We start from the raw sequence: 12,510 nt of genomic DNA, 5'->3' as shown, positions 1-12,510 counted from the left end.
TCACACTTTTTGTGAATTTGTAGAATGTCTGCTCATGATGTTATTTTGGTTAATCGCCATGGTGAAGTTGCTCACGGAACGCGTGTGTACTCGGCCGCTCCTACATTACAAGTACTTAGAATTAGACTCACAGTGAAAACTGTGAGGTTTGCAATGGAAAATGGCGATGTGCTTTCGCTGCACAGGGGCATGAGGAAGGGGGCCATCTTAGTCTACTTTGATCAACCTTGTGACGAGCCCAGGTTCCAAAAAGACATCAATTTTGGCGGTGTTGTTTCCAGAGACTTCTGCATAATCAACATGAAGAACTGCTTTGGCATAACTGTCGACACTTGTCAGGGCCTCTGCAATCGTTTCTTGGATGCCATGCTCCTTCCCATCATGAGAGGTGGTGGATTGCACACTCTGTCGACTAAGAGTGGCAGTGCAATCAACTTCCGAGACTACAAGACCTGTGCAGTCATGTTCTTTGAAGTCCAAGCCCGAGACATGCCGTTCATAACCAAACATATCCGTAGTGACCACCCAGTCCAAGGGATGGAGTACCAGTACTCGAAATCTTTTGATGGTATTCTTTGCCTTGTTGCAGCTTCGGCACACGGTTTTGCATACTTTCAACTTTGTTTGGAAATAGCTTCTCCATCTTGCAGCATTATTCATCTCTTGCTGAGTGGAGAGTTTAATTTTGACAAAGTTGTGCGATGCTTCAAGACAAACATGCAAAACATGCCAGAACTTATCCCTTACTTCAACAAAGAAAGTCACCCAAATGTGTCTCAACAGAGATTCATCTTGTGGGACAAGCTTGTAGGCTGCAAGCACACCATGCAGAGCATGTTAGCTTCTGGACATACCCACCACTGTGTAGCTGCAAAAGAGATTATGAAACGAGGAAAAATATCTCTAAACAATATGTATTCTCTTCCTCCTCCTGGTGCCTACCTTGGTGCAGCTTACCCTCCAAGTCTTCAACTGACTAATCCTAATATCAACCCCATGCAAATTGGTTACTCTTCATGTGTCCGCGAAGTGCCTATGCTTGATCTTACTCAATCTGCCGAAGTGGTTGTTTCTCCAGTTCAGATGTCACCTAAAGTGAGCAAAGTTCAGCCAATGCCAAAAGTGCTTGTGGACCAAGAAACTCAAACAGAGAAACAAAAAGCTACAGATCTTATAACTGAAGGAGAAAAATTGTTCACAGAAAGGATGGATGAGATTGCTGCTCTTAAAAATATCATCAGTAAATCTGCCGATGCATCAGTTTTGTTGCTTGAGAAGGTCAAAGACATAGCATCAGCTCAAGAAAAAAGTGATGAAGATGACAAGTTTCCAGTTGCTGCCCGAGTACCGAGTAAGACCATTCAAAAAGAGGAAGACTGTTGAAATAGACATAGAGAGTAAATAAAACTTTGTAATATTTTCTATTTTCTGTGCACTGTTTTCTAGTCAGTCAGCCCATCAGGCCGACTCAGATGTATTGTTGTTCAATTACCTTGATCTGTGTGATGAGCTTGCGCCCGCCCCCCGCCGCGCCCAAAACCCTTGGTTAGGGTTAGGGTTAGGTGTATAACTTCAGAGTCACAGAACGAAGAGTGCATGGAAATTGGGCAAGAGGTGTGCACGAAATATCAACCAATTTGCTGTGTACACGAACAGTCCATGTAAATGTTTCCGTGATTTCCAGAACATATGACACCTGCTTATGCTGCATCACATCATCCTTAACATCAATCGCAAGGCATTTATGGTTATCAGTACTCACATCAAATAGAAGAAAAACAATTATATAAAAGAGAGAACAAAATTTAAAGAAGCAGTATACCTGGAGGCAAAACAGACAAAATGATTAATCCATTTCTGCAGTGTGAGTACACATGCTGCTGTCAACAGTACCAGCGAAGCTTCATTTTCCGTCAATGCTCCATGTGCCTCACATGCTTGTATGGGCAGCACCAGTGACGAAGCTTCATTTTCCGTCAATGCTCCATGCTCAACAGTAGCCTCACATGCAGCCTTCGTTTTCCTCCGTCAATGCTACAGTAGCCGGTATGGGCAGCACCAGTGACGAAGCTTCGTTTTCCTCCGTCAATTGTTAGTCTAGATACTAATCACTGGTGACTATATCTGTATGACTCAGGTTGCCACATACCCCAGCAGTATATCTGGTGGAGTGACTAACAGTCAACTGAACGCTGATGTGGCCATGGGGAAGTTTAAACTAGTATTCTTCACACCGGAGATGATTGTCGGCACAAAGAGTTGTACTGGAGGGGGATGGGGATGTGTATGCTGAACGCCTGAAAGCTTTCGTGATTGGTGAGGCTCATTGTGTTAAGAAATGGTGAATTATCAACTCATGTGTATATTTAACTTAGCAATTTTTTCCAGGGGTGACACTTTCGTCCTTTGTTAGCAAGAATTGGAGAAGTGCGTAGTCTGATACCAAAAGCAGTGAACCTAATGGCGCTCACAGCAACTGCAACAAAAACTGCTGTGAGTCGCACACTTGGACTACAAAGGCCATTCGTCGTAACAAGATGCCTAACAGGGTGAATTTGAGTTATTGTGTCAACAGTTTCAGAAGTATTACCGAAACATTTCAATCATTTGCTGAAGAGTCAAACTAATTCAGTTTCCTAAAACAATTATTTACGGTCGTACAATTGGAGTGTGTGCTGACATATATCTCTATCTGAAGGAGTGTCTTGGCCGATTATTTTGTTTTCTCAAGATGCACCTGATCTCCCCGATTTTCGCCTCGTTGAAATGTTCACTAATGAAAGTGATCAAAAATCAAAAATTGTCACGCTATTTAAAACAGACAGCAGCCTTATCAGACAGCAGCCTTTGGAATGGAATGGGAGTTGATTGCAACGACTGATTGCAACAACATAAGACAAATAGTTCACGTTGGCCTACCAGATGACGTTGGCAGCTACGTTCAAGAGACAGGCAGGGTATCCGTGGTAACTCACTCTCCTTCAATGCCGATCTTTGATAAGGACATTAAAATGTATGTGTTTGAAGACATTACTATGTTCATGTTAATGCAACCTTTAAATGTTTGTGTTGTGATATTTGTGCGCGGACATGTGCTTGTGGACAGTGTGAATTAAGACTTGTTAAATTTGCTTGTGTACTAATTGTTAAAAATTATGTCACTATTCAATTAAATTTTTGTTGCACGCTTTCATTTAAGCAAGACTGTAGTGAGCAATAGTAATAGTGAGCAAGGACAGCAAAAATTAAGATAAGTTGAAATTTTAATGCATGCATGATTGAGAACAACGTTTATAATAATTAGTATCGCATAACAATAATTGCAATCTAAATGGATGCTGGCAATTTTCAATCCAGCAATTCTTTCCTGTCCTTCGCTTCTAAAATGTTCTTTGGATGTGGAAATTTGGAGTGCTTTCGCGTTTTCACTAGTTCTCCCACTACTACTTCAATGTCTTTGTGGGCCTTCAGTCTTCGGTGCGAACCACCAGATGTAATCACTTCGTTCATTTTATTGAAATTGTCCAGTATAGCTCGACCTATTCTGCTTTCTCTGATTTGTTCGATCCTAGATCCTAGGAAAAGAATTGCCTTGGCTATTTTGTTCAAATGTTCAAGTCAACTGGGATATTCTTCCCTGGTAGTCCATCAATATTGACAAATCGACTCCATAATAGCTGTCAATGTATAAGAGTGGGAATCATGTACTTCCAACACCTGAGAACTCTCTCGCCATCTATGGCATCTCTAAACTCCAAGTCTAAACGCAACAGCTGAACTGAGATGTGGTCTTTTCCTGATTTTGTTGTCTGAGTGAACTTAAAATTGATAAACCTATCAAACACTACATATCGCGTAAGCACTTTCCCTGTCACTGTCGGAAAGAGTCCAAATTGTGTTGGCTCCGGGAACTAACTGATTGGTTGGATAGTCGTGTGGTGACTTCAGCTGAAAAGTTGCCATTGCAGCAGTCACAAGTAAACCAGATGTAACGGTTATGATAAAATTTTTGCACGCATTAACATTTTTCTTTGGTGAAGAGTTCTTTGGTGTCTTCACAACATTTATCCTGCTCAACTAAGTTGGTACAGGGTACCATGGTCTCCCGCTGAGTATATAGAGTAGAAGTACTTCCAAATCACCAAGTGCATGGATGTGTTGTGTTAATGGTTAAAACAATTACTTACTCACATCAAGCACTTTGACTTTGGTGTGCCAGTCAGCAACGACGGGAACAAGCCCTGCCAGTCTCCCAGATGGTGATACTGAATTCACTCTAGCCTTCTGAGCTCCTCTCGCCGTCTTCTGGTGGATGACCAATGGCCCTGGCAACTTGATGAGTCTGGTCAACAGTTGAAACGTACACATCTGCACTTGTTTCTACCATAGGCAGCCGCACATACTTCTCAATCATGTGCTCAGTCTTGTTTTCGTCCCTTGGTTGAATTCCGAGAGGGATCTGTTGTAATTATAAAAAGTGTAAGGTATGCTAATACCGTATATCTTCTAATACCGTATATCTTCTAATTTATCGGACAGCAAAAAATAATTATTTTGGAAATTGTCCGGGTATAATTGGAACAGACTTTTATAGAGCATGCAAAGTGTCCGGAATAATTAGAACAAGCAAGCAGCTGCATGCGAGCTAGCTAAGTTTAATAGAACAAGGTACGACTGAATAGTTGCACTAACTATCTAAAACTAGCTACTCAAAGGCTATCTAACTGCAGCACTCTAAGTCTTACTTGCCGTCTATGAATGACTCAACTTTTCAAGGTATTGTCCGGATATTTAGAACAAATGTAATATTAAAGTACTGGAGTGTCCGTTGTATTAGAACAACAAAAATTGCCCAAAAGAGTGTCCGGGTAATTAGAAGTGTCCGATAAATTAGAAGATATACGGTAACATAACAATTCAATCTTCGTGGAATAGCGCCTTTTTTGCAGCATGCATGCGTGGAATATTAAATTTGCGGTTATAAATGTTCGCGGTTCATGCTGCATGTTATACACTTAATTTTAGCTGTTTTCGTGGGTTAGCAATCCTACACAAAAATTGTTATCTGCTGTAACGTGCAAACATTAAAGGTGTGGCTTCTGGTAAGCAGTAAGTCACACCCACAACATTTATTCACGGGAAAAAAATGTCGCGCCATAAGGGTATAATTATGGTTGACCAATAGAAACAATTCTGTTCTGGGTGACCTCAACAATCATCTGTTGGAGTTTGAGAAGACTGTGGAGGAAAACAATGAGGAAAAAGAAGAAGTAGCGAAGTCTATTTCGCTACGATGGCGGGGTCTCTTTACCAAACTCTAGTCAGTCAGTGGTTACAGATTGTGGTTACCATCTGTACGGCATATTTTGGGATTTTGGGAGGCTGTACAACGGTGTGGCTTTAAAGTAACCCGTGCTTTTTTCAAGTTACATAGTTACATGATGAGGGGAAAAAAATTGTGCACAAAGCCAAGAATCTATATGCTGAAGACGGTCGTTACATTTTTTTTATGTCGGACCCACCACATCTCATGAAGACCACCAGAAACTGCTGGTATAACAATAAGCGGGTAAGGTGCATGATAATATAATTATGATTAATTTGTTCCAATTTTTGTTGTTGTTTCTTTTGTAGTTTGACGGTAAACACATTGAATGGAATCACATTGAATGGAATCACCTTGTGTCCTGGGCTAACAATTTTGCAAAACTTAAGTACGAGCATATAAGTTTGACCAGTTTTTCCAAGATTTGAAACTTATTGTTATAGTAATTCAGTTGGTGTGGCTATGAAGATGATGTCTCATGTTTGACAAGTTTTTCGATTGTTTGAATGTTTCGAATCTTGATGCAGGCAAGCATTCCAGCTTCAGGTTGAAGGATTAACACTCAGTACTAATGCATAATTATAAATATCTAAGTACATTGGACATTTAAGTACATTGGACATTACGATATTACATATTTGATAGTGGTTAAAGTTTCTTTTCTGGACAAATGGGAGGCAAGTGTTGCAGGGGAAGCTTAATAAGGCAGAACGAAATAAAATACTAATTACAGGTATAAGAGCATGTGTACTATAACTATCACTGGCTGTCCCACCGTTTTTCTCGCAGTTCTGTCATTTGTGGACACAATACCGGGCAACAGCATCTGCCAAGACCCTTTAGAAAATTTTTTTGGTCAGCAGGGGTAGGGTCAATGAAAACCCGAATTTATAAAGAATACACAGGCACTGAGGGTTGTCCAATACCGCCTGTTGTACTGTGAGGGGAAAGGGCACGAAAAAGAAATGTCCTAGCTACTGACATTGAGAACACTCCTCTCAAGAAGAGAAAAACTGAACATTAATTTATACCAGAACATTCTTATAATTTCTTTTGCTGCTCATCAGTTACGAGTTTCTTTCTTAATGCTTTTGATTTTTGGGTTCATATACAATTCTTATGTCATCAGTTGACCTCCATTTGAAAAGTAAATCATCATTGCAGCATAGCATCTTTCTTCGTCTCAGAGCTTTCTTCGTCTCAGAGTTTTCTTCGTCTCAGAGTTAAGTGTCTTTGTACTGCTAACGATTTCTAATTTCTTCTTCCATTAGGTAAAAAATAGGTAAAAAATGGAGTAAGAAATGGAGTAAGTGTTGTCGCTGACATGCCAAAGTCCACCGCAGTCTATTGCATTAGTCCATTGCAGCAATTCTTGCTGCTCTTCATACCATTCATTACCGCTAAATTCACAAATAAATAAGCATCTTTATGGGAGACTTAAATTTTAAATTTTGCTTGCACTTTTCGACAAATGTATCCACTTACATATCTGAGGTCTTCTATACTGATTTGGTTTGCTACACGTTCAGGTACCTCCAGTTTTGCTTCACCGTATCTTTAAAAATTTCACGCGAAACAAACGTTGGTGTGGCGGTCTGACCAACAGCAGAAAAGTGTTCCAGTCCTTTTGGAAAGTCCTCAACTCATGACTTCTCATGACTTCTCCCAAAACAGTCTTCAAATTTCCCCACCAACCGAATGTCTTTAGGTTAGCATTGGCAGCCGTCTTCACTAGCTAAATCTGAAGGAAGTTTAAAATCTTCAACCTTTTGCACTGCTGAATCTGTAGGGGAATATTATATAGAACCAACAAAGCTGTATCTCAGTTGGTCTGTATTCACTACAGTATATAAATTTGCAGTCAAGGCAGGAAATTTAGCCACACCCTATAACGCAGAGTGTTTCACGCAAATATTTTCGTTTCCAATCTGTTTCTATGATTGTACATGAACGAGCACCACTATGAAAAATCACTCAAGCACCTGGCGCATACATGTTTTTCTCGCCAAAAGCAAGACAGGATACAGTCGACTTGTTGCTGTATATCTATCCCTGTTAAATAATTGTAGTACTCACCCTGGTTCTATCCAGCACTCTCAAAATCTAACTAGCCCATGAAAATAGTTATCCCTAACTTCAACACTTCTCTTTTCGATGCAGAACGCGTACTGGTCTTTAAGTTTGTCCTTCAAGCGTTGATGAGCTTGTTAGTGTCTGTTTTCTGCAACAATTACAATTACATCGCAGTTGCATGTTCGCTTGAAAATAAAATAAGTTGGTGTCACTCTGCACTTGAACCTCAGTGTCCAAAAAATTCAGCTAGCTCTAGCTAAATTAAGTTCTAATCTGGATTAGCGAAACCACATTCGACCCGGATACAATACAGCTGCACCGGATCAAAAGCTAGTTATAATTTTTGTGATAGTATGTCAATGGCTTCTGTTGTGATACAAAAGTCCCGTGGCACTGCATGGAGTGATGTAGACCTAGAGTGATGTAGAGGTGAAGTGATGTAGAGGTGAGAGCTCTCATTGGGGGAGAGAGTGATATTCAGGGGATATTCAGGGGGCAGTGAGTTGTTTTCACTGAAATATCAAAGAAGGACACACAAATTAAGAAATTAAAGACGAAACAGGAAGGGTCTACCACCAACAATTCATCACTTAGATTAGTCATGACAGATACTCAGATACTCCAAAACCACAAGCATCCCATTGTGGAGGTACTATGTGAAAAAAAAAAAAAACATGTGCTTTCTATTGATGGTAGCTACCTACATATGCTATCGCAGTTCTTGTTGTACTTGTTTGTGTTTTTGAACAACAAATCAAGCAAAAACGCTCTCCTGTCAAATGAGCACATGCAGATAGGTAAATTGAAATTGGACACTTTTTTAAAAGATGTTCCGATACGACGCCTTTAAGTTATTAAAGTACGCATGGATGGACTCTGCCCCTTGCTCTCCCTTGCTCTCCCATCAGCCCCTTCCACTCGTACAGCCACTCTACAATGTGTTTCTCTAGTATGTGCATCACTGATGTGCATCACTGATGTGCATATCTGTGGAGTATATTGTTTTTTGCTCTCAGTCACTCTCAGTCACTTGTAGATGTTGTGGCATTGACCCATCACGACAGAAAACTTTCTTTGGATTTTCTCGGCTCTCTGTATAATTGTATGGTCGTGTAGCTTGTCAGCCTATGGAGAGCAAAGTCCAAGTAAGGGTTAGTCATTAATTGTACAAACCTGGATAGTTGAATTGAATTGAATTGAATTGAAATAATTTTATCGATGCATGTATACGTATACATACATGGAAAGGGTTACACAAAAGGTATTCCTATCTAGGTGCTTATATACACACACACACACACACACACAACGAACAAAACAAACGGAAATAATTTTAAGAGAAGTTTAGTTTTAAGTACTAAAAAAACAAAATACAGAATAAATACACATTTTTCTTTAAAAATACTTATCTCATGAACAATGCATTGTAATCACTTTCCTACAGGTAGCCCAGATCCTGGGGTACCATGACATCATCATCGTTACCTAGCAACTGACCACCCCCCACTAATTAACGATTTTTTTACACATTTCACAATTATGAACATAAACAATATTGTATGAAGGCATGAAGTTCTATCAGGATGTTCTATCAGGATCAGCAGAAACTTCTCTGCGAGATCGTATCGGCGTTTCCTGGGAAATGTTTTCTTCACCTACACACAGGTTTACAAGTTCAATGGTGGCTCGTGATGTCCACTTGTGTACTAACTAGACTAAGCATACCATACTGAAGCTACCCAGACTACATATGATACTCCATACTTACTTACAAGGTCCAGGACTTTGGTTCATGCTCAGGAGCTTCTTCCTCCGGCTCTTCAGGCCCTCTGAAAAGTAGTTTCCTCTCTCGTTATTCTCACTGTCTAGCTGCCCTATAACCTCGCTGAGGTTGTAATACAAAGATCTTGTAGCCATTATCAAACGTTATCAAACGGTCACTTTTCTTTCGACCCATGAAGCGTACCTCGAGATATTAAAAGCCTTAAAAGCCCAATGTGCATGTGCTGGTGCTGGTACCTGCTCCAACACAGCACCCACACCAACACAGCACCCACAACAATTTTTTGAAAATTATCACTACCGCTGCCGTCAAATGACGGCTAAAGCCGGGAAAGGTACCTAATGACAAATGACTTAATAAATTATGTTTAAAGCTAGGTCCTTGTGATTGTACAACTGAAATTGGTAACTTATTCCATACATGGGTGGCATTAACACGTACATTGTTTCCAACAAATGTCCCTCGGACTGCCTTCTGACGTTAAAATTGTCGAGGGCTGCTGCATCGAGGGCTTTAATGAATGGGCCATCGAACCCTCTTCTTTCTTGAACCCTTTCGTTATGGTGGCGTTCAGTTTAGTCATTTGTATTTAGTGTACCTATTAGCACATACCAGTTTGTTTTCGAGTTCCGAGCGGAGGTCGTGGGTCATCCTCCTCCTCACCTTCCAACCAGTAGAGCCAATCTAGATGATTGAGTTCCCTACAAAATAATTTACAATCAATGAGAACAGGAAATAGAAAATCCCTAAACTAATGTGCAGTCCTGGGGGGCAAACCTGCATCCAATTAAGGAATAAGGTGGGTGTGTGTGTTAATTTACTTGATTCAGAGGGATTTTCTTGAAAAACGGTTCCCTGACACAGTGTTTGGCATGAGCAAGTTTCCCTCCAGCTGCAACAAAGCCTTGCAGGATGCTGTCAGTGCTTCGGGTGGATCACGCAACTGCTCTGATTTGATCACACACCATAAGCAGCAATTTCAACCTTATTGATATGATACAAGGTACGTGTATATAATAATTATACACCTGACAACCCAAACGCATAAGAACTCCACTAAAGAACACTGTACAAATATTGACTATTATTTTATGTTTTATGTTTTAATCATGTAGTAATCATGTAGTACCTCCATGTCTTGTTGTGAAGACTGTTTTCGTACGAGACATTGTCTGGAGCTTCAAAGGCACAAGTGTGTTGACTGGGTGATCAATGTTGCAAATTTGGAAGGTCAGCCCTTATCCCCACCAACTCTAAACAAAATACACCATTATAAATTGTCTAAGTGTATTATACACAAGTAATATACTCAATCTTCTCCCAGAGATTCGAAGTGGAGCATGTCAACTGTGTGCTTGCCATCCTTGAGTGGGAAGGTGAAGGGAACAAGCTGACTCTTAAGATTGTCCACCCGCAATTCACATTTGGTTGCATATTGTTTGGTTAAAAAAGTAAAGTCTTCCTGGATTTATTCACTGACCGTTTCATAAGTCGTAACTTGTTCATTGGTATATTAATTGAGGACCGATTGAATCCCCAGGCTTTCTGTCACCGAGAATTTCAACTGGTCTTCAGCTGCTTCTCCCGCTCAGTCGTCCTGACCTCATTACACATCTGTATCGCCCTCCAGCAACTGCGGCGTCTCAGGGGTCGGTTTGACTGGCACTCACTCTAGGTGAGGTGAGCTAGGCTGTGAAATTATATAATGGTATATTACCTGTTAATCAGCGTGTCAAGGTCACGTCTGCTCAATAGGTCAGTTGCATTGAGAGGTGCAGACACACATGCTGTCAACTGATTTCTCAGATGACCACGTTTTGCACACATACTGCATGTGACCTCCATGTTGCCCTCAGAGTGGGCATGACAGGCCTCTTAAGCGCTCGCACAAACAACAGCTCGATCGGCTTATCTACAATGTGTAAACAAAGAGGGCATTCGAAAATATCGTTGACAGCAGGTGGGAGGAGCGAGAAGGTGGGAGGAGCAATTGTGTGGACGTACTGGATGCATGACCGGAAGCCTTGGCCTCCCACCAATACTGTGAGTAGAACAAACTAGGCAGTTGTCCTCGCTGTGAGCAGTCTTCCGTCCATAGCTATAATACGTCCATAGCTATAATAATATTATTGTTACACTGCTGTGGATGAGTTGTTTCCACATCTTCACTGATGTCTATGCCGAACACCTTTAGGATATCGACCTTTCTCTCTGAGCAAGAGTACGCTCGGCCCTTCTTATTTTTATAATGAGAACCACACAACACACTCGGGCGAGTGCACCTACCTTGATTCATTCCTAGACATTATATAAATAATATATTGTTTCTACACTATTATTTTTGTATTATTTTTGTATTGTATTCTATTCTAATCAAAATTTTCATCAAGTTTTGGACCTAATATCTTGTTGTAAAAATGTGTTCAATTACCTGTTGCTGCAGAGTACACTTCGTGGAAAAACTCCAGCTGATCAGTGATCACTTATGAACACATCCACTTAGCACCTTGTAGCAGTGCAGTTTCCATGCAGTCCATGTGTCATTCAGTAGATGACATTCAGTAGATGACAAGATGCACATGACAGTCACTCTGCTTGCATGTGATTTAAATTTAAATGTTTAAATGAATAACTGCCATGCTAATTATAGCTTTATATGGATTTGCCTTTTATATGGATGGTGATCGATGCCAAAAGTTGATTAATTGCAAGTCAGCCTTGCAGCTTTTTTTTTTTCACTGTTGCAGCTACCAATAGCTAGCGTTCCAGTGCAGAGCTAACTAGAGTAGCAACACTCGGTGAACAAGTTTTGCTATTGACTCTTCTGAAAAGGCTGCAATGCTATACGGCCCATTAACAACTTCTGAATACCACTTTTCTTGACTCTCCTCACTCTCCTCCTCTTCACTCTCGAAGTCGCTACTGATATCTAACATTCTTCGTTTTCTTTCAAGGCTTACATTAAGATTTTAAGGTTCGATGCAGTGTTTGCTCATGAATTATTATATTTTCTAAATATTTTATGTGTCTATATCGCTTGCTAGCTATTGCTAGCTATCAGTACGCTAACTAGATATCGTGTGGTCATTGCCCATTTTGTCAAATATTAAATTAGACGATAAACTGACCTACCGAGTTCTTGGTCCTATCTATCTACAAACTGCCTAGTTACAGACGAGACAAGCAAGCAGCTTGATTTATGAACAGTGCATCGAACACTGCATTGTATTACCTTAAAAGAAATGGGTCCACTTCCTAAAAGGAACCATCGAATCTACCAACATGCACAGACAGACAGACAGACAGACAGTAAATCTAATTCCGGAAA

The 12,510-nt window shown here is 40.5% G+C and overlaps 1 protein-coding gene and 1 long non-coding RNA gene across 2 annotated transcripts; one reads left to right on the top strand and one right to left on the bottom strand.

Annotated features, from left to right (window-relative positions):
* Positions 1 to 24: 24 nt before the first annotated feature.
* Positions 25 to 1,383, top strand: LOC135346563 (uncharacterized). Its single transcript, XM_064544227.1, has one exon. The coding sequence runs from the start codon at positions 25 to 27 to the stop codon at positions 1,381 to 1,383; it is 1,359 nt and encodes a 452-aa protein (XP_064400297.1).
* A 1,339-nt stretch (positions 1,384 to 2,722) lies between these two features.
* On the bottom strand, positions 2,723 to 12,221 carry LOC135346633 (uncharacterized). Its single transcript, XR_010398073.1, has 5 exons — positions 10,312 to 12,221; positions 10,004 to 10,166; positions 9,795 to 9,883; positions 9,624 to 9,734; positions 2,723 to 4,459 (listed from the first exon to the last, which is right to left on the bottom strand). It is a non-coding gene; the product is annotated as an uncharacterized LOC135346633 (long non-coding RNA).
* Between the last annotated feature and the right edge of the window lie 289 nt (positions 12,222 to 12,510).

This window comes from Halichondria panicea, chromosome 13 (assembly GCF_963675165.1).
Source record: "Halichondria panicea chromosome 13, odHalPani1.1, whole genome shotgun sequence".
NCBI lineage: Eukaryota > Metazoa > Porifera > Demospongiae > Suberitida > Halichondriidae > Halichondria > Halichondria panicea.
The sequence above is the reverse complement of the archived record's forward strand: the minus strand, read 5'-3'. Positions and strand labels throughout refer to the sequence as shown.

What these genes read in the sequence shown, in the direction of transcription:
- LOC135346563 (XM_064544227.1), top strand. Translation starts at nt 25, where the DNA reads ATGTCTGCTCATGATGTTATTTTGGTTAATCGCCATGGTGAAGTTGCT.